The 24,853-nt window shown below is 42.6% G+C and overlaps 3 protein-coding genes across 8 annotated transcripts in view; 2 read left to right on the top strand and 1 right to left on the bottom strand.

Moving 5' to 3' along the window:
* Positions 1 to 6,775: 6,775 nt before the first annotated feature.
* Positions 6,776 to 13,268, bottom strand: GET1 (guided entry of tail-anchored proteins factor 1). 2 transcript variants are annotated; one of them, XM_083361465.1, is made up of 5 exons: positions 12,837 to 13,268; positions 10,842 to 11,007; positions 9,545 to 9,612; positions 8,040 to 8,154; positions 6,776 to 7,271 (listed from the first exon to the last, which is right to left on the bottom strand). In XM_083361465.1, the coding sequence occupies exons 1-5, from the start codon at positions 12,948 to 12,950 to the stop codon at positions 7,198 to 7,200; spliced, it is 537 nt and encodes a 178-aa protein (XP_083217591.1). In that variant the 5' UTR covers positions 12,951 to 13,268; the 3' UTR covers positions 6,776 to 7,197. The 2 variants fall into 2 exon arrangements, with proteins under 2 accessions (XP_083217591.1, XP_083217590.1); XM_083361464.1 differs by having other exon boundaries at positions 12,979 to 13,267.
* Positions 13,269 to 13,547: 279 nt separating this feature from the next.
* On the top strand, positions 13,548 to 17,577 carry HMGN1 (high mobility group nucleosome binding domain 1). Of its 2 annotated transcripts, none has more exons than XM_083361467.1 (6): positions 13,548 to 13,752; positions 14,260 to 14,280; positions 14,390 to 14,419; positions 14,508 to 14,558; positions 15,626 to 15,749; positions 16,623 to 17,577. In XM_083361467.1, the coding sequence occupies exons 1-6, from the start codon at positions 13,738 to 13,740 to the stop codon at positions 16,634 to 16,636; spliced, it is 255 nt and encodes an 84-aa protein (XP_083217593.1). In that variant the 5' UTR covers positions 13,548 to 13,737; the 3' UTR covers positions 16,637 to 17,577. The 2 variants fall into 2 exon arrangements, with proteins under 2 accessions (XP_083217593.1, XP_083217592.1); XM_083361466.1 differs by having other exon boundaries at positions 13,552 to 13,752; positions 15,626 to 15,757.
* A 5,698-nt stretch (positions 17,578 to 23,275) lies between these two features.
* Positions 23,276 to 24,853, top strand: part of BRWD1 (bromodomain and WD repeat domain containing 1) — an 82,303-nt gene continuing 80,725 nt past the window's right edge. For all 4 annotated transcript variants that reach the window (XM_083361422.1, XM_083361421.1, XM_083361423.1 and 1 more), the window contains exons 1-4: positions 23,276 to 23,588; positions 23,835 to 23,893; positions 24,027 to 24,056; positions 24,223 to 24,282. In XM_083361422.1, coding sequence (XP_083217548.1) covers positions 23,435 to 23,588; positions 23,835 to 23,893; positions 24,027 to 24,056; positions 24,223 to 24,282 — 303 coding nt within the window. In that variant the 5' untranslated portion in view covers positions 23,276 to 23,434. The remainder of the gene's footprint in view (positions 23,589 to 23,834; positions 23,894 to 24,026; positions 24,057 to 24,222; positions 24,283 to 24,853) is intronic.

Here is a 24,853-nt window from a genome sequence, read left to right as displayed (position 1 = left end):
CGGGGCATTTTGGCCTGTTCAAGACTCTGAACCTGGTCTCCCGTACATTCTGGTGGCCCCGAGTCCGACACGATGTCCAGTCTTATGTCACCTCCTGCGTCCCATGCAGGCAGGCCAAGTCAGCGACAGGGGCCCCGCCTGGTTTACTGCAGCCTTTGCCAACGCCCAAGAGACCCTGGGGGGCTGTGTCCATGGACTTTCTGACGGATCTACCCCCATCCTCCGGCTTCACGACAGTGTTTGTGGTGGTGGACATGTTGACCAAGATGGCGCACTTCATCCCCTGTCGCGGCTTACCGTCAGCTCGCGCCACTAGTCGCATGTTCATCCAACAGGTGTTCCGGCTGCACGGCCTTCCCGATAGAGTCGTCTCCGATAGGGGGGCCCAGTTTACAGCCCGCTTCTGGCAGGAGTTGATGCGGGCGTTGGACATTAAGGTTTGCCTCTCGTCCGCGCATCATCCTCAGACCGACGGGGGTACCGAGAAGGTCATCGGCATTTTGGAGCAGTATCTGCGCTGCTACGTTAACCTGCAGCAGGACAATTGGGTGGACTATTTGGCCATAGCCGAGTTTGCCTTTAACAACTCGCAGCACACCTCCACGCAGATGACACCGTTCTTGGCCAATGTGGGTTATCACCCTCGGTTTTTCCCCCTTTCTCCCGTGGACTCACCGGAGCCGGCAGCGAACGAATTCATGGCGGAGTTACAGGCGATCCATCGGTTGGTGCGACGGCAGCTGGAGAAGGCCAAGGCCGACTACAAGAGGTTCGCCGATCGGTCGAGAAGGGATACGCCTCCATTATCGGTGGGGGATCGGGTCTGGCTGTCCACCAGGAACCTACCATCCACTCGGCCGGCGAGGAAGCTGGACCACCGTTACCTTGGACCGTTCCCAGTCGAGGCCGTCATCAACCCGGTCGCCTATCGTTTAACTCTGCCACGTTCCCTGCGCGTGCACCCCGTCTTCCATCGGTCCTTGTTGGTCCCCGAACAACCGGCTTGTCCACTTCGCCAAGCGGAACCTCCCCCATCAGGACCTCGTGATGGCGACAGCACCCCCGAGTACGAGGTCGCCAGCATCAGGGATTCCCGCTGGCTGAAAGGTCGCTTCCAGTACCTGATCGAGTGGAAAGGGTACGGGCCGGAGGACTTCACATGGGAAGACGCGACCGCCGTTCATGCCCCTGCGTTGGTGACTGCTTTTCACGAACAATTCCCATCCCGACCGCATCCGGATCGGCAGACCCGGGGGAAGGGCCCTGCGGTGCGGGATAGTGTTGTGACTCAGGGCCAGCCTGTGGGTCCGACAGCCGGGTCCGATGTATCGGAGGACTCAGATGTGGGGGAGGAGGGAAACGAACCGGCTGATGATGATTTGGAGACTTTGCAGAGTCCTCAGCCGGGAACCTCTTCTCAGCTGTGTGAGCCCGAGAGTGCGGAGGATGATGACCCACAGCTGGCCCTGTTCAAGGACGCCCGACGCAGGAGGCAGACGAGCAGGGACAAACAAAGAAAGGCTATGGGACTCCTCGGGAGGAGGCACAGGGAGACCACGCCCTGAGCTCTCTATAAAAGAAGTGTTTGGGGAGGGGCTGGTTGCTGAAAGCAACTTTTCCGTTTGAGAAGTCAAGCTCTTGTATTCTTGTAACAGTGTAATTAAAACTTGGCAGAAGCCTTTTGGTCTTGGACGCTTTCCAGACTCTTCTTTTGATTAGGGGTGCGAGAAGAGGGCTGGTTCAGAACAGCCGCCTTGAAAGAGGCGGTGGTGAGACCGCTCCTCAAGAAGCCTGCCTTGGACCCAGCTGTGTTGAATAACTTTCGTCCGGTCTCCAACCTTCACTTTCTTGCGAAGGTTGTTGAGTGTGGTGGCGCATCAGCTCCCTCTAGTTCTGGATGAAGCGGATTATCTAGACCCGTACCAATCGGGTTTCAGGCCCAGGTACAGCACGGAGACAGCATTGGTCGCGCTGGTGAATGATCTCTGGAGGGCTCGGGACAGGGGATATTCCTCTGTCCTAGTCCTATTAGACCTCTCAGCGGCTTTCGATACCATCGACCATGGTATCCTGCTGCGGCGCCTCAGGGGATTGGGAGTGGGAGGCACGGTTTTGCAGTGGTTCTCCTCCTATCCCGCCAACCAGAGCCAACCAGATAGGCAGCAAAATTTAACCTCGCTGAATTACATAGTGGATCACATTCACTATGGCATTGATTTTGCATTCCCTATGGTCTTATATATTTATGAAAATTCTTATGGCTCCTGAACTCACTCTAGGCTGCCTGGAAGTTGCCTATTGAGTCAAAGGGTTGTTAACTTCCACTATGCAACAACTGTCCTCTTGAAAGAATACTAAGAGCAAAAGGAAGCAGGCGAATAAGGTAGTGATTTTCTTGACTACTACTGTCCATACTCACTCCTTAGGGCAGGGGTCGGCAACCTGAAACAGCAAAAGAGCCACTCGCAACTGGTTCCATCACAAAAAAACCACTTGGAGCTGCAAAATGTGCGCACGCATGCTCAGAACAGGCTTGATTGAAGAGTGGAGCCTAAGGCAAGATGTGCACCAGCCCTGCCCCCGTCCACCTCTGGTATAGACGACTTTGCCGTCCTGGCTTTTCCTCTCCTCAGAAGACTGCTCTCCCCCCGCCCAGCGCTCTCTGGGACTTTTTTCTTTCCGCCTTTTGGCGTGAAGGTTCCAAGGGAGCGGAGGATGAGGCCAAGGAGGATGAGGCCAACGGGGAGAAGGAGCTGTTGCAGCAAATCTTCCGAGGCTTTGTGAAAGAGGGAGGCGGTGGTGGGATTAAAATAAAACGGGCAGGGGAAGGTTGAGGAAAACCAGCAGAAGCCTACATCAGAGGACGAGCAAAAAAGGCAAGATTGGGGAGAGGAAGAAAGCTTTTGGGGCTTGCCCAGCAAGCAGCTGCTCCCCGCTCTCAGAAATCGCCATGGCAGGAGTGGAAAGAAGCAGGTGAACGCCTCTCTCCCCAGTCTACCAAGCAAATAAAAGTTGAATGCAGAGGCTGGCAGGCAGGGACCACGAGAAGCAGCCAGGATTGGAGGAGCAGAAATTAACACTGCCAAAGAAGAGGAAGCAAAGGAAAAGTGGGGGTCTTTAAATAGTCCCGCCCACTTTTCCCTTTTATCCTATTTTTTGCAATGACTGGTTGCAGATATGCACATGTGTATGCTTGTCAGGTTTGGAAGCCTCCGTTTAAGTCTGTGTGTGTGCACAGACATAGGCTGACTCCTCATCTCCTGCCCTTGCTGCCTCTCTTGTTTCTCTGCCTTTCTCTCTGCCACTTAAAGCCATCCTGCACTTAAAGCCAGACCCCCTCCTTCTTTCCCCTCTTTTCTCTCTGTGTGTGTGTGTGTGTGAGAGAGAGAGAGAGACCAAGTCCGTTGATTTACCAGTGAGCCACCACTGCCTCATCTCCTGCCCTTCCTGCCTCTCCTGTGGAGATGCATTTCCATCTCTGTCTTTCTGTGCCACTCAAAGCCATCCTGCAGCAGTTTCAATTGGCCCCAATCGGCCCCTTCATTGCCAAGCGTCCCCATGAAAGTCAATGGAGGTCCGTGGTGCCTCGAAAGGTCAGCTGCAGCACCTCCGTTGGTTTTACCAGCGAGCCACCGCCTCCTGCAGCTCCGCACCACCTTCTTTCACTCTGAACCGCAGCCCGTGAGGATTCTTCTGCCCACAGCTGCCATGCCAGTTCACTGTTGGTGCCACGAGCTGCGAGCCACAGGGATGCCTCGCCCCGGTGGCGTCGCTAGCCCACCTCTGCTGGCTCCTCTGCTCTCCCGTTGTGCCGACGATGTCAGAACCGCGCCGAGCCACTCGTTGACTCTGGTGGCATCCCGGAGCTGGCCTGGCCTCGGCCGATGGGCCACGGTCCGCATGGTCTGCTCATCAGACCACCTGCCTTCCTGGCAGCACATCGCACAGGGGAGGTCTGCTAGGGAGGCGACGATCCGATATTGTTTCCCCCCATGTGTGTGTGTGTGTGTGTGAGACCCGCGGGAACGGCTGGTAGAGGCGGCAGCAGTCCGGCGTTGTTTCCCCCACTCGTGTCTGTGTGTCAGCCCTGTGGGAATGGCTGATAGAAGCGGCGGCAGTCCAGTGTTGTTTCCCCCTCTCGTGCGTGTGTATGTGTGTATCAGACCCATGGGAATGGCTGGTAGAGGCGGTGGCAGTCCAGCATTGTTTCCCCCCGTGTGTGTGTGTGTGTCAGACCTGCGGGAATGGCTGGTAGAGGTGGTGGCACTCCAGTGTTTGTGTCTGTGTGTTGAGCCCTGTGGGCCCAACACACAGGAGGGGGGGAAAGCTGGACCACCGCCTCCGTACCAGATGTTTCCTGCGGGTCTGACACACACATGCACAAGGAGAAACAATGTTGGACGTCTGTTGCCACACACACACACACACACACACGCACGCACAAGGGGGGGAAACAATGCTGGACTGCCACCGCCTCTACCAGCCGTTCCTGCGGGTCTGATACACACACACACACACACACACAAGGGGAGGAAACAACGCCGGACTGCCGCCGCCTCTACCAGCTGTTCCCGTGGGTCTGACACACACGCACAAGGGGGAGAAACAACGCCAGACTGCCGCCGCCTCTGCCAGCCATTCTCACGGGTCGACACAAGGGGGAGAAAAAATGCCGGACTGCTACCGCCTCTACCAGCCATTCCCGCAGGTCTGACATACACACACGCATATGGACAAGGGGGGAAACAACGCCAGACCACCGCCTCCCTAGCAGACCTGTCGTTCCCGCAGGTCTGACATACACACACACATATGGACAAGGGGGGAAACAATGCCAGACCGCTGCCTCCCTAGCAGACCTGCTGGTGTTCGGGCGGAGGTGCGGTTTGGAGACCTGCTGGTGCCGGTTTAGAAAGCTGCCGTGGCTTGCGGCAACTTTCTAAACCGGCACCAGCAGGTTTCCAAACGGGTGTTTGGGCGGAGGTGCGCGTGCACCTCCGCCCGAACACCCGTTTGGAGACCTGCTGGTGTTCGGGCCGAGGTGCGGTTTGGAGACCTGCGGAGACCTGCTTGCGGCAGCTTTCTAAACCGGCACCAGCAGGTCTCCAAACGGGTGTTCGGGCGGCAGTTTGGAGGTCCCGGGGGTGGCTCCGGCAGCGCCTGGGCTGAAGGCGGTGCCGCAACCCAGCGCCCATCACCACGGAGACCCGTCGCTGCTCCCACTTTTTTTATGTGTGATGGAACCTGTTCCCAGTGGCTCTTTTGCTTTTTCAGGTTGCCGACCCCTGAGATAGACTCATTACATGCAAAGCAAGATAGTTCAAGCTTTGATTTGTCATAATTGTGATGATTGTGGCGTACAGCTCATGAAAACCCCAAATCCACAATCTCAGAAAATTAGAATATTACATGCAATCAATAAAACAAGGAGTGTACGTAGAACAGTATCGGACCTCTGAAAAGTATAAGCATGCATATGTACTCAGTACTCGGTTTGAGCCCCTTTTGCAGCAATTACTGCCTCAATGCGGCGTGGCATGGAAGCTATCAATCTGTGGCACTGCTGAGGTGTTATGGAAGACCAGGATGCTTCAATAGCAACCTTCAGCTCTTCTGCATTGTTCGGTCTCATGTCTGTCATCCTTCTCTTGGCAATGCCCCATATTCTCTATGGGGTTCAGGTCAGGCGAGTTTGCTGGCCAATCAAGCACAGTAATCCCACGGTCATTGAACCAGGTTTTGGTGCTTTTGGCAGTGTGGGCAGGTGCCAGGTCCTGCTGGAAAATGAAGTCAGCATCTCCATAAAGCTTGTCTGCGGAAGGAAGCATGAAGTGCTCCAAAATCTCCTGGTAGACGGCTGCGTTGACCCTGGACTTAATGAAGCACAGTGGACCAACACCAGCAGATGACATGGCTCCCCAAATCAACACAGACTGTGGAAACTTCACACTGGACTTCAAGCATCTTGCAGTGTGTGCCTCTCCATTCTTCCTCCAGACTCTGGGTCCTTGGTTTCCAAATGAGATGCAAAAGTTGCTCTCATCAGAAAAGAGAACTTTGGACCACTGAGCAACAGACCAGGTCTGTTTTTCTTTAGCCCAGGTAAGACGTTTCTCACGTTTGTTGTTCAGGAGCGGCTTGACAAGAGGAATACAACATTTGAAGCCCATGTCCAGGATCTGTCTCTGTGTGGTGGCTCGATGCACTGACTCTAGCCTCAGTCCACTCCTTGTGAAAGTCCCCAACACTTTTGAATGGCTTTTTCCTGACCATCCTCTCCAGGCTGCGGTCATCCCTGCTGCTTGTGCACCTTTTTCTTCCACACTTTTCCCTTTCACATAACTTTCTATTAATGTGCTTTGATACAGCACTTTGGGAACATCCAACTTCTTTTGCAATTACCTTTTGAGGCTTTCCTTCCTTATGGAGGGTGTCAGTGATGGTTTTCTGCACAACTGTCAGGTCAGCAGTCTTCCCCATGAGTGTGATTCCTACTGAACCAGACTGAAAGACCATTTAAAGGCTCAGGAATCCTTTGCAGGTGTTATGGCTTAATTAGCTGATTAGAATGGGACCCTTTGAGCCTAGAATATTGCACCTTTTCACAATATTCTAATTTTCTGAGATTGTGGATTCATGAGCTGTAAGCCATAATCATCACAATTATGACAAATCATGGCTTGAACTATCTTGCTTTGCATGTAATGAGTCTATCTCATATATTAGTTTCCCCTTTTAAGTTGCATTACTGAAATAAATGAACTTTTGCACGATATTCTAATTTTTCGAGTTTCACCTGTATTAGAATTAGTAGATATTAATAGATTTTAGATACATGTATATACAAGTGTAGCGTCGCGCACAGTTAATATTTCATATTCAGCATATATCCTACACATCATCTAACAATGAAAGGAAATAACTATATATCAAGCGAAAGTCATTGATTGTAGAAGTTATGTTTCAATAATTGAACATTCAACTATGAAGTGAACAAGAATTAAGGAGTTGCACATTTACAAATATTGTTACTTCCATAAGAGTGAAGAAAATTTTAAATAGTTGGTTTTTTATTTTACTTTAAAAGCTGCATCCTTCTAGTCTTTCACATTCTTGAGATTTATCTCCAATCATATCAGAATACTGAAAAAATGACAGGGTGTTCAAATATTGCTGAAAGTGAGACAAGTTTCTTTCTCAATTGAATGGGTATAGCATAATGGCAACAACTTTGTTGCAAACCACCAACCAACATGTAATTCCGACACCACCTAAAAAAGATTAAAAGGTATGCTGTAAATACCAAGTATCTGTAGCTCATGCATATATATAAAAAAGGATTTGCAAAGCAAAACTGAATAAGCAGTTAAATCTGCCCTTGGGAGTTTAGGAAAAAAGAGTAATTATTGAATCAGGTGATTATACAGTACAAGTAAAATATAAAATCTGGAGATTTTGTGTATATTGGCTATTGCCCAGAATTATCTGCTTTACTGTAATTTTCATTAGAATGAATGGAAATTGCTCAACAAACTGCTTTTAGAACATTAACTTTTCATTTTAAAGAAATATATAACTGGCTCCCAATGAGAAATATTCAGATGCATTAAGGAATAAACCAAATATAATATGATTAATAGGTGAAATACACTACTAATCTTAAACATTAAGCCATAATTATGGCTCTTTAATATGCAAGTTTCCCTTAAATATATGAACTACAGTAGCTCTATCTTGTAGGCATGCTGTCCTAGAATCAAACACAGATTATTTAGCGCTATATTGTTTATAATAATAGGCAGATGATATTTAGATCTGGAACATCCCCAGCTCTATGAAAAATTAAACCTGAAAAAATTGTTAATTTGTATGCTTCTATTTGTTAAATATATATCTATAGGATCCAGATACAGGGATATAGATTATGGGGTAAAGTTTCTAAAGAAACCCACATAGAGTAATGTATTTAAAATCAAGAAAGAAAGAAGTATTAGATTCATACAAAAGAGCAGAAAGTATTTTACATGCAATAGCGTTACCTGCCACTCCTGTCGGAAAAGCTACTAAGCGTTCCAAAGGGGCAAGCCATTTGCTTGGGAGCAGAGTAACTGGTTCAGAGTAATATTTCCAAATTAATGATATCATTAAGGCACCCTGAAATAAAAAAGTTATTATTCAGATATGTGTGAAAGGTAGAAACAAAGCCATTGCATTTTTTACTATAGTAACTATATATTTCTGAAGCTTACTGTTATATAAGAATACTATTTTGTGAAAATGATATTTGGATGAATCCAGGTCCCTCTATTTCATAAGATACTTTTATTTCAAAAAATATCAGAAACACTATTATTTTTTGCCTTACTCTTGAGCTTGCCCTACTTTGCAAGAAAAGGGACTGAGGCATTCTTCTCCAGCCACATTACTGAACCCAACAATATATGATTAATTGCTTAAGAGAGAGGCAGCGAAAAGGAAAAATCATATGGCTTAATTCACAAATCTGTCTGATTTGATTGTAAATTGCAATTATTTCAAAAAAATGAATGTATGAAACAGTACCATTGATATACAAAACTAACACGAACGAAGAGAGAGGCTTATGGAAAAAAGTTCTAATCTTATTTTCTTTGTAGTTATTTTTATTATTAATTAATAGTTTTAAGCTACTATATATAGAATTTATTTTATAACGTATCTTTTTTATTAAAAAGTTTTACAGAAACAAAGTTTTACAATATATCCCCAAATCCCCCCCACCCCAAACCCACCCACTTCCCCCCCCACTTCCCAGAGCTAAATACAGGATTATAGTTATAATAATCATATTCTAAATAAAAATTATGCAAATATACAATTAACCAAATTCATAATGTGCTTTAACTCCCCTTTAACATAACTACAATCAAAGTACCAATAACAATATCCCACTAAGATCTACTCATAAGCTAAATGGAACTTTTTAGTCCCATATTTGTTCTAAATATAATCTATCCATCTCCTCCAAACTGAAATATATCTTTCCTGTGAATGATCTTTCAAATACACAAAAATCTTAGACATCTCTGCAAGATTCGAAACTTTAGACACCCATTCTTCTATAGTAGGCAAACTATCCTTCTTCCAATATTGTCCCACCAGTAACCGTGCTGCTGTTATCATATTCAACATCAAATTAGTTTCTTTAACATCACAATCTACAATAATACCCCATTATCCAATGGATTCGAAATAAGCTTTTTCACCTTAGCTTTAATCTCTTCCTCAATATCTAAACGTTTTTGCTTTTGCTTACGCCTGTAAGCATTATTCATATAAATCAAAACCCCTCTCATATAAGGTTTAGCATCCCAAACCACTTCCATTGAGGTACCTATGCATATTTGTAAGAAAAAATTCTTTCGTATGTTTTCTGCAAGAACAAGTCTGTCTCTCATATTCCTTTCCCGCCATACATCTCTTAATTCCAGATCTTCCTTCAAATCAAAAAAAGCTTTAGGCATATAACATGTATCTTTAGTGTGTATAATTCAAATTTACTTACTTGCAAAATGTAGAACACAATATTTATTACCCACTTTATTTTGGCTAGTTGAGCAGTTCGTGTTTTCACTGTTAATAGAAAATAATAATAATGTGTGATTTATATAAACAGATGTAATATTTTTATGGCAGATTTTATTTCATTCCCATTTACTTGTTTTTTTACTTATTTATATCTATTTTATCTATTTCACTTTTTTTTCAATCAAAACAGATATTCCAAAAAGAACATAGAATGCTGTGTGTGTCTGTGGGGAGGGGGTACGCACATGCACATGCATACACATACAGTATATAGGTAGTCCTTGACTTCAACCATTTGTTAGTGACTGTTCAAAGTTACCACAGCATTGAAAATAGTGACTTATGACCATTGTAGTAGTACTTCCCATGGTCATGTGATCAAAATTTGGATGCTTAGCAAGTGACTCATATTTATGACAGCTGCAGTGTCCTGGGGTCATGTGATCTCCTTTAGCAACCTTCTGACAAACAAAGTCAATGGGGAAGCCAGATTCACTTAACAACCATGTTACTAACTTAACAGCAGCAGCGATTCAATTAACAACTGTGGAAAGAAAGGTCATAAAATGGGGCAAAACTCACTTAACTATCTTGCTTACCAACATATATTTTAGGCTGAATGGTGGCTGTAAGGCAAGGACTACCTATATATACTACACACACACACACACACACACACACACACACACACCTCTATACCTATATCAAACCCAATCACATCATGGGCTGTATCATGAGGTATCGGGACTTGTTTTGCCCTTGCTGGACCGGGATGGGTGTGGCTCACGTGTTTGACATGCCTAACCTATATACATACACGCATATATGCCAAATTTGAATATTGTTATTAAAACAGATTTCTACTAATTCAGCAATTTTAGAAATGTCATACCAAAATCAGATTCTTTCAGAAATCTATGCTGAGTTTTGATAACCTGTACTGAAGAATGTGACATGTGAAATAAACTGAATCTTGGCACGAACATATACACACACACAATTCCAATTGATTAAATGAAAAAATGCATTATTTTTTTAAAATAAATCTACAATTAATTTGAACTAAAAGTGCACGTGTTTTATTTTTTTAAAAGCTAAAGTGTTCACATAAGAAAACATGATGAGCCAACATATGGCTTAATCCCCAGACAAAATGTATTTTGATATCGCCAAATTTTGTTTTGTAGCTAAGAAATCTTAAGATTAGCAACACTTTTGAAAAAAGCTGGCAAAAATGAACTGACATTATGCAAATACAGTTAAGAAATCTGTACCATGTGTCTTAAGCTTATCAGTCATTTTATTAATTTTCCTTTCTAATCGAGCATATCTGGCAAATTCATCCATCATACTAATGGTAGAAAGTTCTTGCTTCATGCTGTGAATATCAGATCGCATTTCAGATTCCTGCTCAGCATCCTTTTGTAGCAACCTAGACATCTGATAAAGAGAAAAAGAAGTCATAATTTGAAATGCGTGTCTAATATATGGTTATTACACAAAATAATCACAACATTCATAACATTCTTCTGTTCTTGGTCTGCAATGTTTGGAAAAAAATGTTTTTATTTCCAGAATTAGAATTTCATCACACTTGAACTGTAAGATTTTTCCTCCAAACTGAATCAGCATGTCTGGTAAAATCTGGGAGCAAAGGTTGCTGAGGGCCACATTCTACCTATAGCATATTTGGAAAGCTATTTACATGGTTCTTCAAGAAAGCACTCCAGAGCAACAGAAAATATACTATCCCAAATGTTGGTACATCAGGCAGATTGTTGTTGCTTTTCTATAGTGTTTCCTGGAAAATAAGACCTACCCTGAAAATAAGCCCTATTTAACACCCCACCCACTCCATAGCACCTGGTTGCATGAGATAAGGCGAGGCACATGGGTAAAAATCAAGCTAATGTGGGGATGGAGGGGTGGAGCTGCCCCACGATCCTCGCACCCTTTTACCTCAGGACACTTGCAGCCAGGCCTCCTATGCCCTGACACTTGCCTCACCTCGCCAGCCCACTTCTTCTGCGACTACTTGCTGCCGCTTGGACGTGTTGCTCCTGGCCTCCGTTTTGCTGGCAGAGACCTTCAAGAAAGGCGTCTGCAGCCAAGAAATGAGCTGTGGATTGACCCGCATGGCGCCCCCGGCCTCCATTTCTCAATCAAAAGCCAAGGCCTCTGATGGCGAAATGGAGGCCAGGGAGTGCCACACGTGTCAATCCAGAACTCATTTCTCAGCTGCAGAGACCTTTCCTGAAGGCGTCTGCTGTCAAAATGGAGGCTGGGGGAGCCACATGTGCGAACGATGGCGAGCGGCTGCAGAAGTGGGCCGGCGAGGCAGATGTCGGGGCCTGGGAGGCTTTAATCCTATTCTGTAAAATATTTTATAAGCCCCTTGGAGCCTTTGCCTACAAACTGAAATGACCAGAAATACAAATTACAGAAAGGCAGAGTCCAAGGAAATGTTAGGAAGACAACTTTCTAACAGTAAGAGAAATTCACATGTGGTTCTAATTAGGAGTCATGGATTCCCTTTTGCAGTTGTTTTTTTTATCAAAGCTAGACAAGTTAGCCTTGAGGAGTGCCTTAATTTTATTCTTATACAAGGATGGAGTCCATAGCAAAACTAGTTTCCTCAAACTACTATAGGAACATTTAAAAACTTCAAATGATTATTCATCTTTGATATCAGCATCCACTGGAAATTTCCTTGTGAATCGATTCTATATAGTAAAAACTGTGTGTGTGTATAACTTTTAAATGGGAAAAGCAGTGCATCATAGGGCAACCATTTCTGAACCATGGTACCTCAAATAGGCTAGCTTACATAATGTGTCCAAAACGTGGAACCCATGATTCCTATGAAACTGAAATTTGGCAAATTGTTATAAAGCATTTTATCACATAAAATGATCATACATCATTTAATGATACAATACAAAGGGTCACAAAACATTCCCATTTTTAACTGTGTTATACAGATCAACAGGTTATTTTCAAGATACGTCTCCAAATGTCTCCCAGAATTCTAAAGAACTTTTCCAGTGAAGGAAGTACATTAGAAGCTCTGTTATTCTTGAAGGCACTGAAGAATCTGGCAAGGAAGCATCTCTGAATGAACATGTGTAGGGACTATAGCTCGCTGTATTCATGCAAGCTAGCAAATCTTGGACTTGCAGCAGGATACTAGGTTGGGAAGTGTTGCCAAGGGAAAAATAAATAAGGAGAAAATAAAATAAGGAGAAAACAAACATGGGGTAGGAAGCCACCTTAGAATGTTTCCTCTCGTCCATCTGTCTCCCATCCTCAGGGAACAAATCAATAGTTTCTCTTCTACTGAGAAATAAAAGAAGATCGAAAGGTGCATCAAATGCGGTCGCCATGGAAACCCGGTCGGCCGATGACACTTACAATGGAAGAACAGGAGGGCAGAAGGATTTTGAGGAGGTTGCATAAGAACACGGAGCTCAGGACGAGAAGCCATGCGCCACCATGCGTTGTCAACTGTTTCGCCTCTACACGTAGTTCAGTCATGTCTTGGGTTTGAGACGTGCAAAGAAAAGGGAGAAAAAGAAACGCTGTTCTCAGAAACATAATTACTCGAACGGGCAAACACTTGAAGCGGGCGCCCACTTGTCAAAAATGCGCAAGCGCGCATCTTTGCGGCGCGGCAGTGCCTCACAGGGCTTCAGCAATACTGCGCAGATGCGGTGGCCAATCCGTCACACTTCTACTGTGACGTGTGCAACATGGGCGGAACCCCGGTTAGATCCGCCTAGATTAGAAGCATCCGAGTCTCCGAGGTAGACCAAATTCAAAGAGACAATTTGTTGAGGTTTTTTTTTTTAGCGGTCCTATAAGTCAGACGGCCAATAGGAACGAGCGCGTCCAGTCGATAGAGGGCGGCGCTGAGGAGAGCGCGCGCGCGCGCACGCCCACCCTCCCTTCCCTCAATCCGGCTGGATCTTGTTGCAGTGCCGCTGGCGCTGCTGGGATGGGGGGGGGGGGGAAATCAGCAGGCAAGAGACAGTTTGTGCGCAGCAGTGAGAATTTGGCTCCCGTAGGCTCGCAGTCGTCACCGCTCCGGCTGTAAGAACAAGCGCCCGCGCTGCCTGACGCTAAGGGCAAAATATAAAGCACAAGAAAAGGCGAGGGCACCTTTACTCAGCTATGCCGAAGAGAAAGGTTGGCGACGGGCGGGCGCACACAACAAAGCGCGTCCAAGGACGCACAGTCTCTTCTCTTATCTCATCATTACCTCATCTTGCCGTTCCTTTTATGATTGATGCATTTTATTTTATTTTTTTAAAAAAATTAAGACTGGGAGGGCGTTCTCTTTTTTTTAATATTGTAATAGTTTTATGTGGCGACTTGGGCGTGAGGCCCAGTATTTCGGTGCTCATGGAGGGAGCCGAGAGGGGGTGGGGGACGTAGCGAGTGTTACTGGCCACGAGTTGGCCTCCCTTCGAGGTAGTTCGAAAGTCCCGAGATCGTTCCGAGGGGACTCCCAGCTCCTCTAAATTTTGCGTGGCCTTTGGCGCAACTCGGCCTCAGCCTAGCGATCCCGATACGGCGGTGGGAAAGGGGGCGTGCGCGCGGTGAGATCACGGCTCGGGGTCTGTTTTCAGTCTGTTAAGGCGCATGCGAGGTCGCCTCCCGCGGTTTTTAATACTATTAACTCTTTCGTTGCAGGTGAATCCTGCCGAAGAAGAGGTAAGTGTTGCTTGGCTGGAAGAATAATAGAAAGGGGAGGGAAAGGGGGTTACGTAGGCAGTACCGAGCAGGCTGTTAACTTCAGGATTTTGTCCTTGTTTTGCCACAGCCGAAGAGGCGATCCGCACGATTATCGGCTGTGAGTAGAAATTTTAGTTGACTTCACTGCTGTAATTTGTGCAAAGAGTGAGGCATAATAAAACAGGTTTTTTTGTTGTTCCTTTCAGAAACCTGCCATCACCAAAGCCGAGACAAAACCAAAAAAACCCACTTCAAAGGTAAGGATTGTTTTTTTGTGTGTGAGAAGTTTATTTAGTTACTTGAAATCTGGCTTGGAAGCTTGGCTGATGATTTAAAAATATGCATTTTAACTATCACCGTCTGATGTCTTAGCTTTGTAGAACTTGACAAATTGTAAAACTATTTTCAACAGAAATGTAATACTACAGTATACAGGTTACAATGGAACTGAAAAAAGTGACATGCGTGTTCACACTTATAACAGTAACCTCATGGTCACATAATCAAAATTCGGATACTTTGCAACTGGAATGTATTTGTGCCTGTTGCACTGTCCTGAGGCAATGTGATTACTATTTGTAACCTTCCCCAGCTGGCTTCTGACAAGCAAAGTCAAAGGGGGAAGCTAGATTTGCTTAACGACTACATGATTCACTTAACAACTAGAGTGATTCACTTAACTGGCAAAAAAGGCTATAACAGGCAAAACTCACAACTGCCTTGCTTAGCAATGGAAATTGGGGCTCAATTTCGGTTGTAATTTGAGGACTACTTGTATGTAACTACCATGTTACAAAAGAGGCGCCAGATCTTATTTTTTTTGGGGGGGTGTCTTTTCCACTCACCTCATGGCGGCAGCCTCACCAGCTGAAGGAGCAGCTTAATTCTGCAGCTAAGAATAGAGCTCCAGCCTGTATTTTGCAGTCAGAGGCCTTCCTGAAAGGTTTCTGATTGTGAAATGCAGGCCAGGGAAAAAGTGGGCTGATGAGGAGAGACAGATTTTGATTCATGGGAGGCCTGGTAAGTAGGCACAGGGTGCATGGGGCAGCTCTACCCCCCACCCTTGCCCTAGCTTGATTTTAGGCATGTGCCTCTTCAAAAAAGTAGGGTTTATTTTCGGGGTAGGGCTTATATTAGGCCCACCCCCAAAAATCTAGGACTTATTTTGGGGGTAGATCTTACTTTTGGGGAAACACTGTAACTTATACTGAATAGCTTTATTTGGGTAAATATTGTATGCTTTGTTTCTGCCCAGTGGTTTAGAAGTAAAGTTATCAATGGTTGACAATTGCCTTTATAAATTATCTATTCTGAGTTACTATAGGTTAAGTCTGAGGAAAAGAGAGCTTCAACAAAAGGGAAAAAAGGACTGAAAGAGAAACAAACTGAAGATAATAACAAAGAAGAAATAAAGGATAATTTGCCTGCAGAAAATGGAGAAACAAAAAGTGAGGAGGTAATTCTATTAAACCTTCATAGATACCTGGAGTTTCTTTTAGTTAATTTGTATGTTTCAAAAAAATAGGCTTCACCTCAGTAGAGAATTGTATATAGATGCATGCTACCAGACCCTTGCAGCTTGTTGTATGAATTTATGTGAGGATACTTTAAAATTTTAGTGTCATAATACTTATTTAAAGGGTGTAGGGGCAGCAGGAAAGAGGTAGAACAGAGTACAAAAATTGGAGATGGCACTGGAATTCAATTTTATTCTGGATAAAAAAAGGGGGGGCTTGTTCCAGGATTTGGTAAATTAATCCTCTATTTGCTGTTTCCTTTCTGTCAACTATCTAATGGAAAAATAAATTTGACAATGTCCACTATAAATATTCCTATTTAAGAGCAGAGAACTAGAGTTTTCAGCCTGAACATTGAGGACATATAAATCAATTCAACAAATTTCAACCATGTATTGTTTTATATTATGTTTGAGTATAATAAAGCAAGGTTAATTCTCTAGCTTAATTATTCAGTAATTGCTAGGTTTCCTTAATAGAATAGGATTGCAGAAAATGCAAATGTGATATAATTCACATTATAGCTCTTAGTTATAGAACAGTATTGTATACCTTAAATAGTTTATGTTCATTGTGTTTCATAGTTTATTCCAAATATTTTCCTTTTGAGGATTGAACATGTTAATCTATAATGGCTACACTGAAGCAGAAATTTTAAACTGAAATGATTTAATACATCTTGGCTCACAGTATAAAAGTTTTGCTGACCTATATATCAAATTTGACATGTTTTAAGTGCTTTTAAGTTTGAACTTGGAAATAAAGTATTACTATTACTACTACTAAGTTTTCTCTTTTTTTCAGGACCCAGTATCTGATACACCAGGGGAAAAAGAAGAAAAATCTGAGTAACAGTTTTTGATCAGTGGTTCTCTCACCACTGCCTTGTACAATCCAGAGGAATATTTTTATCAACTATTTTTAAATGCAAGGTTTTTTTTAGTGATTTTAGCAAATACATTTTTAAAATAGGATATCTTCTATATTTCTTTTAATGTAATTGAATGTATATGCCTTGTTTTAATGAAATTAAAAATCATGTACTGGTTATTGGTTTTCTGTACAACCAGTAATTTAATGGAATGTTAGATGAAGGAATATTTTCAAATTTTTACTGCTTTACAGAGCTATCTTTTGGATGTCTATTTAGAGGCACTTAAGTCAATAAGTATACATAGGATTGTAGGTTTAACATTCCAGAAGCCCAGGTGGGCAACTTACAATATATCTTCTATGTAGGATTTTAGTTTTAATGAATACAGGATTACTTCTTTAAATTTCTAGCTCTTAATTGAAAACAATACTTAGTATATGCCAGTAGAAAATAAATTGCTTATTTCTTCTGTAGACTGAAAAATAATTTGATGAACTTTAAGAGAAGCATTGCCTCAAGTAGATTAAGGGTGGGTGAGTGGGGGAATTCACAACTCTGTTTGATTCCTTGATGGTTGATCTTGCTTTCAAGTTAGTCTGTGACAGAGTTATTTTTTGTAGTACAGCTGTAGTTTATTTTTTCTAATACATTATGAAATATTGGCGATTGGGGTATGTAGTGTGTGTACTGTACAAAATTTTGGTTTAACGATACGGCTTGAGATGGCAGTATTTGAGACACTGGTACTTTTCTAATTTGAATGTTTTATCTAAGAAATTGTGATAACATGGGGTTTACATTCAATTATTGGAAGAAAGAGCTCTATCTAAATGTCTGTGATTCATCCTATGATCTAATAAAATATTGACAATTTTAGAATTTCAACTCGACTCTAAATCAGTTTTTATATAATAGTTTACAAAATTCAATTATATCTTGTTTTAATACAATAATAGGAAAGTGGTAAGAATTATTTTCCCCCAGTCTGTAAATTGCTGCCATTAAATTTTACTTCTGTTAATGTGAGATCACAAGTGCTTACTGTTACTACTTTTAGTAGTCTTTGTAGTGAATTATACTGATTTGACTTCTTCAATCTAGCAAGAGGAATGGTAATGAAAGCTCTATTCTCAATTATAGGAATAGAGTCACCAGACAAACTCTAACTTCTAGGAGAAAGACCAGGGCAAAGATCTCATATTCTGCTCTTGGAAGAGAACTCATCAGTCCTGGTTCTGAACTGACATTTAGAAAACAAAAGAAATGATATTGCTATTCCATTTTTCTTCTCCCCACAATCATTGCCTTTAAAAAAAACACATTCTCTTTCATTGTGATTAGTTTACCAAAATCAATTGAAATAAGTTTTTTAATCGGTCTCATTGGCTATTCCTGAGTAATTGGAATAATCAAGAGTTCTCTAAAAAAAATATTTGATGGGAAATCTGGGATTTAAAATACCAGTAAGTGGTTTCATAGGATCAAGACATTCATGTTATGTTAAGATGCTGATTATTGAATAATGCATTTTTTAATTTTTTAATGCATTTGTTTGGCTGCCTTTATTATTTTTTACAAATAACTCAAGGCAGTGAACATATCTAACACCCTTTTCTCCTCCTGCTTTCCCCATGACAACACTGTGAGGTGGGTTGGGTTGAGAAAGTGACTGGCCCAAAGTCTCCCAACTGGCTTTAATGGCTAAGGCAGGATTTAAACTCATGGTTTCTCACTTTCTAGCATGGTGCCTTATATCCGCTAGACCAGGGGTAGGCAACCTTGGCTCTTTCGTGACTTCAACTCCCAGAATTCCTGAGCCAGCCACACTGAGGGAAAAGAGGTTCCAAGGTGAGCCATGCTGGCTCAGGAATTCTGGGAGTTGAAGTCCACGAGTTGTAAAAGCCAAGGTTGCCTACCCCTGCCCTAGGCCTAGGCCGCTTTATGACTTGTGGACTTCAACTCCCAGAATTCCTGAGCCAGCCATGCTGAGGGAAAAGGGAGAGGTTTCCAAGCTGAGCCATGCTGGCTCAGGAATTCTGGGAGTTGAAGTCCACGAGTCATAAAAGAGCCAAGGTTGCCTACCCCTGCGCTAGACCAAACTTACGAAATAACAATGTTTCAATTTAATATGTTGGTTTTGTTGATACAACAATTAAAATATAAAAAGAATGAAGGCATATATTCCCTGATGATATGTGCTAATGTTCATTCTGTGTTGATTGGTGGGGAGAGATTGTTTCTTAGTCACATCAGGTGAGGTGCTGTAGGGCTTTATTCTCTTTGTTTTCAACATCTACCGTACATGAAACCACTGGGTGAGTCATCTGCCAATTTGGGGTTTGGTATCATCAGCATGTTGATGATACCCAATTAAGGTACCATTTAAGAATATAGGCAGTTCTAGGCAGGGTGGTAGTTTATAAAATTAGGGCGTTCAGGTCTGATCAATATTTCCAGATATTGAAGTTCTTTAGGTATTGCTCCAAGGGCTCTAGTCATGATTGGTACAACGGAGGATTTCTTTTTCCATAAGCATTTGACTTGGATCTGCAAGTATTAGGTATTTTTCCCCAATTGTTTTTTTCTCAGTCCTGTTATCACCTGGAATAACATCAATGATCCAGACTTTCTTTCAACAGCTGTTATATCAGACATGTTACAAGATGCCTTTCTGTTTGGATCTAAAAGTCCCATAAAATGTTAATCCACTCATTTCCCCAAAACTCAACTTGATGGTCCCAATAGTTTTTATTATATTCAAATCCAAATGTAGCAAAAGTTTCAATAATTCTGGCAACTCAGTCATTACACCCACTACTTGTAGTCAGTTTGTGAAATTTTGCTGCAGCAATTGATCAAATGGTCAGTTGTTTTATCCTTTTTGCTACAAAGGTGACATTTATTGTTAAATGTTTAATTTTTGCCTTCATAAAATTAGTTGGCAAAACCTATTCTTGAGCCACTAAAATAAAGCGAGCCTTTAATTTATTTAACCCTCTTGATTTTAACTAACTCCGTGTGGGTTTGTTATTCACTTTTCCTTCAAATCCTTCAAATATTGACCATGCATTGTTTTGTTCTTTCAGTTAGCATATTGGTTTTTAATGCTTTTTTTTATAATCAGTCTTCATCTTTGTTGTTTTCAAGAGCATTCCTTGAGACTTTATTCTCCCTCCAAAACAAATACAGTCATGGCCGAAATTGTTGGCACCCCAGAAATTTTTCCAGAAAATCAAGTATTTCTCACAGAAAAGTATTGCAGGAACACATGTTTTGCTATACATGGGTTTATTCTCTTTGTGTGTATTGGAACACAACAAAAAAGGGAGGAAAAAAAGCAAATTGGACATAATGTCAAACAAAACTCCAAAAATGGACCGGACAAAATTATTGGCACCCTTAACTTAATATTTGGTTGCACACCCTTTGGAAAAAATAACTGAAATCAGTCGCTTCCTATAACCATCAATAAGCTTCTTACACCTCTCACCCGGAATTTTGGACCACTCTTCCTTTGCAAACTGCTCCAGGTCTCTTATTGGAAGGGCGCCTTTTCCCAAGAGCAATTTTAAGATCTCTCCACAGGTGTTCAATGGGATTCAGATCTGGATTCATTGCTGGCCACTTCATAACTCTCCAGCGCTTTCTTGCCATCCATTTCTGGGTGCTTTTTGACGTATGTTTGGGGTCATTGTCCTGCTGGAAGACCCAAGATCTCGGACGCAAACCCAGCTTTCTGACACTGGGCTCTACAGTGCGACCCAAAATCCTTTGGTAATCCTCAGATTTCATGATGCCTTGCATACATTCAAGGCACCCAGTGCCAGAGGCAGCAAAACAACCCCCAAACATCATTGAACCTCCACCACATTTCACTGTAGGTACTGTGTTCTTTTCTTTGTAGGCTTCATTTCGTTTTCGGTAAACAGTAGAATGATGTGCTTTACCAAAAAGCTGTATCTTGGTCTCATCTGTCCACAAGACGTTTTCCCAGAAGGATTTTGGCTTACTCAAGTACATTTTGGCAAACTGTAATCTTGCTTTTTTATGTCTCTGTTTCAGCAGTGGGGTCCTCCTGGGTCTCCTGCCATAGCATTTCATTTCATTTAAATGTTGATGGATAGTTTGCGCTGACACTGATGCTCCCTGAGCCTGCAGGACAGCTTGCATTCCTTTGGAACTTGTTTGGGGCTGCTTATCCACCATCCGGACTATCCTGCGTTTCAACCTTTCATCAATTTTTCTCTTCTGTCCACGACCAGGGAGATTAGCTACAGTGCCATGGGTTGCAAACTTCTTGATAATGTTGCACACTGTGGACAAAGGCAAATCTAGATCTCTGGAGATGGACTTGTAACCTTGAGATTGTTGATATTTGTCCACAATTTTGGTTCTCAAGTCCTCAGACAGTTCTCTTCTCCTCTTTCTGTTGTCCATGCTTAGTGTGGCACACACAGACACACAATGCAAAGACTAAGTGAACTTCTCTCCTTTTTATCTGCTTTCAGGTGTGATTTTTATATTGCCCACACCAGTTACTTGCCCCAGGTGAGTTTAAAGGAGCATTACATGCTTGAAACAAATCTTGCTTACCCACAATTTTGAAAGGGTGCCAATAATTTTGTCTGGTCCATTTTTGGAGTTTTGTTTGACATTATGTCCAATTTGCTTTTTTTCCTCCCTTTTTTGTTGTGTTCCAATACACACAAAGGAAATAAACCTGTGTATAGCAAAACATGTGTTCCTGCAATACTTTTCTGTGAGAAATACTTGATTTTCTGGAAAAATTTCTGGGGTGCCAACAATTTCAGCCATGACTGTATATCCCTATTAACATGGTGGACTTGATGGAACATGGGGAAGATAACACAATAAACTGAATTGTGTTAAGGAAACTACAACTTATTACTGTATGTGTTTGGAAGTTAATTATTTATTTAAAAAGGAATTAAAATAGCTTTTAGGGAATATAGAGTCATAATGTGGTTTCCTTAATATGGTTTAGGTTTATTTTGTTAAAGTAGGCTGTTTATACTATAAGCTGACTCCTTGTATCATAAGATTTTTCAGCAAGCTGTCAATCTGCCTTTCCTGAAATTAAATATATATTCTTAGCACTGATAGATTGAGATTTTCCTATTTTTGCATTTGAAGTTTCCCTCAGTCCTGTCCTATCTATACTTCTCATATCCCCCTCCCAGGTCACCCTTTCACCTTCTGGAATATAAAAGGGGAGAAAGTACCCTGCATTACAATGCTTTGAATGATGATCTAATGCCAGTCATTGCAAGTTTTTTTTTGGAATAGCAGCAGTGGTAGTTAAGAAAGGTAAAATTTTAATCCTGGTGCCTAAATGCATTTTAGTAAAAAAAACTTTTCATAGTTTTTTGTCAATATTACTGGAATGCAGAGGGCATCAAAAAAGTGTACAAATTTATGTCAAATCTCCCAGATTAATATAGCTACAGTACATGAAAAGGTGTGGAAGTGAAATTTGTTTAGTACAAATCTGTTCATAGTTAAAATTAATTTTACTTGACTAAAATATGTAATACGTGGCCAAGTATAGAACATAGAACTCGATATTCTTCAGAAAAATATGTGTTATTTGCATTCTTCCATTTCTGTATAGAGAAAGCATTTTGTCCTGTTGGATAAATCTCTATTTGACCCTGCGGAATTGTCTGACGGAGAGGCATGATTTATAACGAGCCAAACTTTATTATGCATGACATTGGAACCTAAAAATTTCATTGTCAGTCATTAATCTTGTCAATAATGCTGCAATGCAAATAAGTCCCATCTGTAAATATCCATTTGTACTACTTTATTTAATCAAAATGTGATTTTCACTAAAGTTCACATGTGAATATTTTAAGGCTACATGTTTTACAGTTGGGGTATTACAACTGTTTCACGCAGAGTACATCATGCAAAATGCTGGGCTGGATGGATCACCACTTTCGCGTAACTAGGCTATCATGTATGGCAGGTTTTCTTGGGATTATATTGTTGGAATATGCGATGCAAGTAATTTTGATATAAACCAGTTTATTAAGAAATGAGACAACTTGAATAAGAGCAGTTCCTGCATCGCTGGAAATAAAGCTACACGTAACGAGGCTTATAAAGCTGGAAATAAAGCTACACGTAACGAGGCTTATTTCCAAATGTTTTCAATGCGCATTTTAAAAACGTTTGAATGCCTTTAAACACCACTCTCTCCCTTCCCGAGCCGCAACGAGTTTCACCACCAATTCATTTTACAATTCGTTTTGCTCTCTCCCTTCCTCTTTGAAGTGGTTTACTGTGGTGCAACTGACTGTATCTCCTTCCGCGTTTAGGCCACACGCGTTCATCAATTTTCAGTTTGTCCCTTTATGCAAAGTAGATCATCCCACTACACCCTGTAAGCAATGAAAAGCCAATCAATCCCGGATAGGATTGTATCTTTCTAAGGCAACGTTTTCATTTGTTGCAGAAGATGGACTACTTTTCTCAGCTCCCTCCTGCTATCGCCCGTCAGTCTTCCCCGCCTCTCCTTGGTCAGCTGATCTCACAGTCGTGTGCGGTTTCTCGGCAATAATGGCAGCGACGGGGCTGGAAGAGATGAATCCGAGACGCGGCGGCTAGGGTGGCGCGCGCAGGAAAGCGCCCGCGCGCGCGCGCCCGCCGGATCGTTGTCCCTCCTTAGACATACATAGACATAAGAACGGAGGGGGAGGGGAGCGCTAGCAGGTTTATGTCGAGCCAGGCCTGGGCCGCCGCGCCAGACAGAGCACTGAATCTTAATCTCGATCTGGCGACAGCGGCCGCTACGGAAATGGCCGAATTGTCGAAGGCCTCCAATTCTGCCTTGGCCGCTGGCGGTCTCTCTGTGTCGCTGATTGAATCAGGTAAAACAAACCAGTGAGCGCCGTCGCGAAAGGGGACGGGGAAATAAATCTTAAGAGGTGGACGAACCCAGCGTCTCACTTCCCTGCCCCTCCGACGCCGCCATCTTATACTCGTGATCCTGATTATGAATTACAGTCACCTAAGGGGATCTCCCACCCCCTCCCCTCTCTCACCCTCCTCCAACTGAGCTCAGCTCTGAAATTCATCTCTCTCTCTCTCTCTCTCTCTCTCTCTCTCTCCCGCAGAACTGTATTTCCTCATAGCTCGCTTCTTGGGCGCTGGGCCTTGTAGAAAAGCAGCCGAGGTGAGTTCTGAATCAGCGCTCTACTTCTCGGCTACCCCCAATAAAAATTCAGAGTAGCCCCCTCGTTTTGGCCAGCAGCCGCGTGTGTTTTTTTTTTTAAATTTTAAAGATGTGGTTCTTCCTTTCCCTACAGGTGCTGGTGCGAGAACTGGAACAATACCAGGTCTGCTTGACTTATTTTAAAATTCTGTTTTTCTTTTGTGACCCTCAAATTTTGCTCATAGTTCTTGATTTTATTTATAGACATGTCTTTTAAAAGATACTAGTGCAAGCATCCATCATAACTTTAACATCTTTTTCGTGTCTCCCTTTTTCCCTTTGAACTTTAGTTGCTTCCTAAACGATTGGATTGGGAAGGAAAAGAGCATTACAGACGTTATGAAGACCTGGTGAGATATAGTTAGTCTAGAAATGAACTATAAAAGTGCATTTATTAAGATAACCATTGCACTATTAATCATCCTACTTTGACGTGTTATTTTGCTAGAAAACAAAACCCATAAATGGGACTGCAAACTGAGAATGTTGTCATCACAAAGGAGATGGAGTTTGTGAGACACACAGAGGATGAGTTGTGAAACAATATCCTTGATGCTTTTGCCTCTCTGTCTTTCAAAATGAGAAAATATAAAAAGAGACTTTTTCCTGATTTGTTCAGAAATTTCTTAAATAATTTTAGTTTAACAGGGATTACTATTAATTACTATTGCAAAAACAAATTTCTTGTTTTTCTTTGAAGACATTTTGCTTCTCATCCAAGAAGCTTCTTCAGCTCTTACTGGATGGTGGGGAATGAATCCAGTCATTGATAAAGAGCCTTGAATGAGAAGCGAAAAGAAAAACAAAGTCCAGTTGCCTATTGAAAAAGCACCTTTGGGACAACCATGATCTGGATGACTTGAGAATATCCATAGACATTATTTCTGGTTAATTTAAATTTCTTCGCTTTTGAAGATGTAT

This window comes from Vipera ursinii (genome assembly GCF_947247035.1).
Source record: "Vipera ursinii genome assembly, chromosome: 4".
Classification (NCBI taxonomy): Eukaryota; Metazoa; Chordata; class Lepidosauria; order Squamata; family Viperidae; genus Vipera; species Vipera ursinii.
This window is presented reverse-complemented; position numbering and strand designations above follow the sequence as displayed.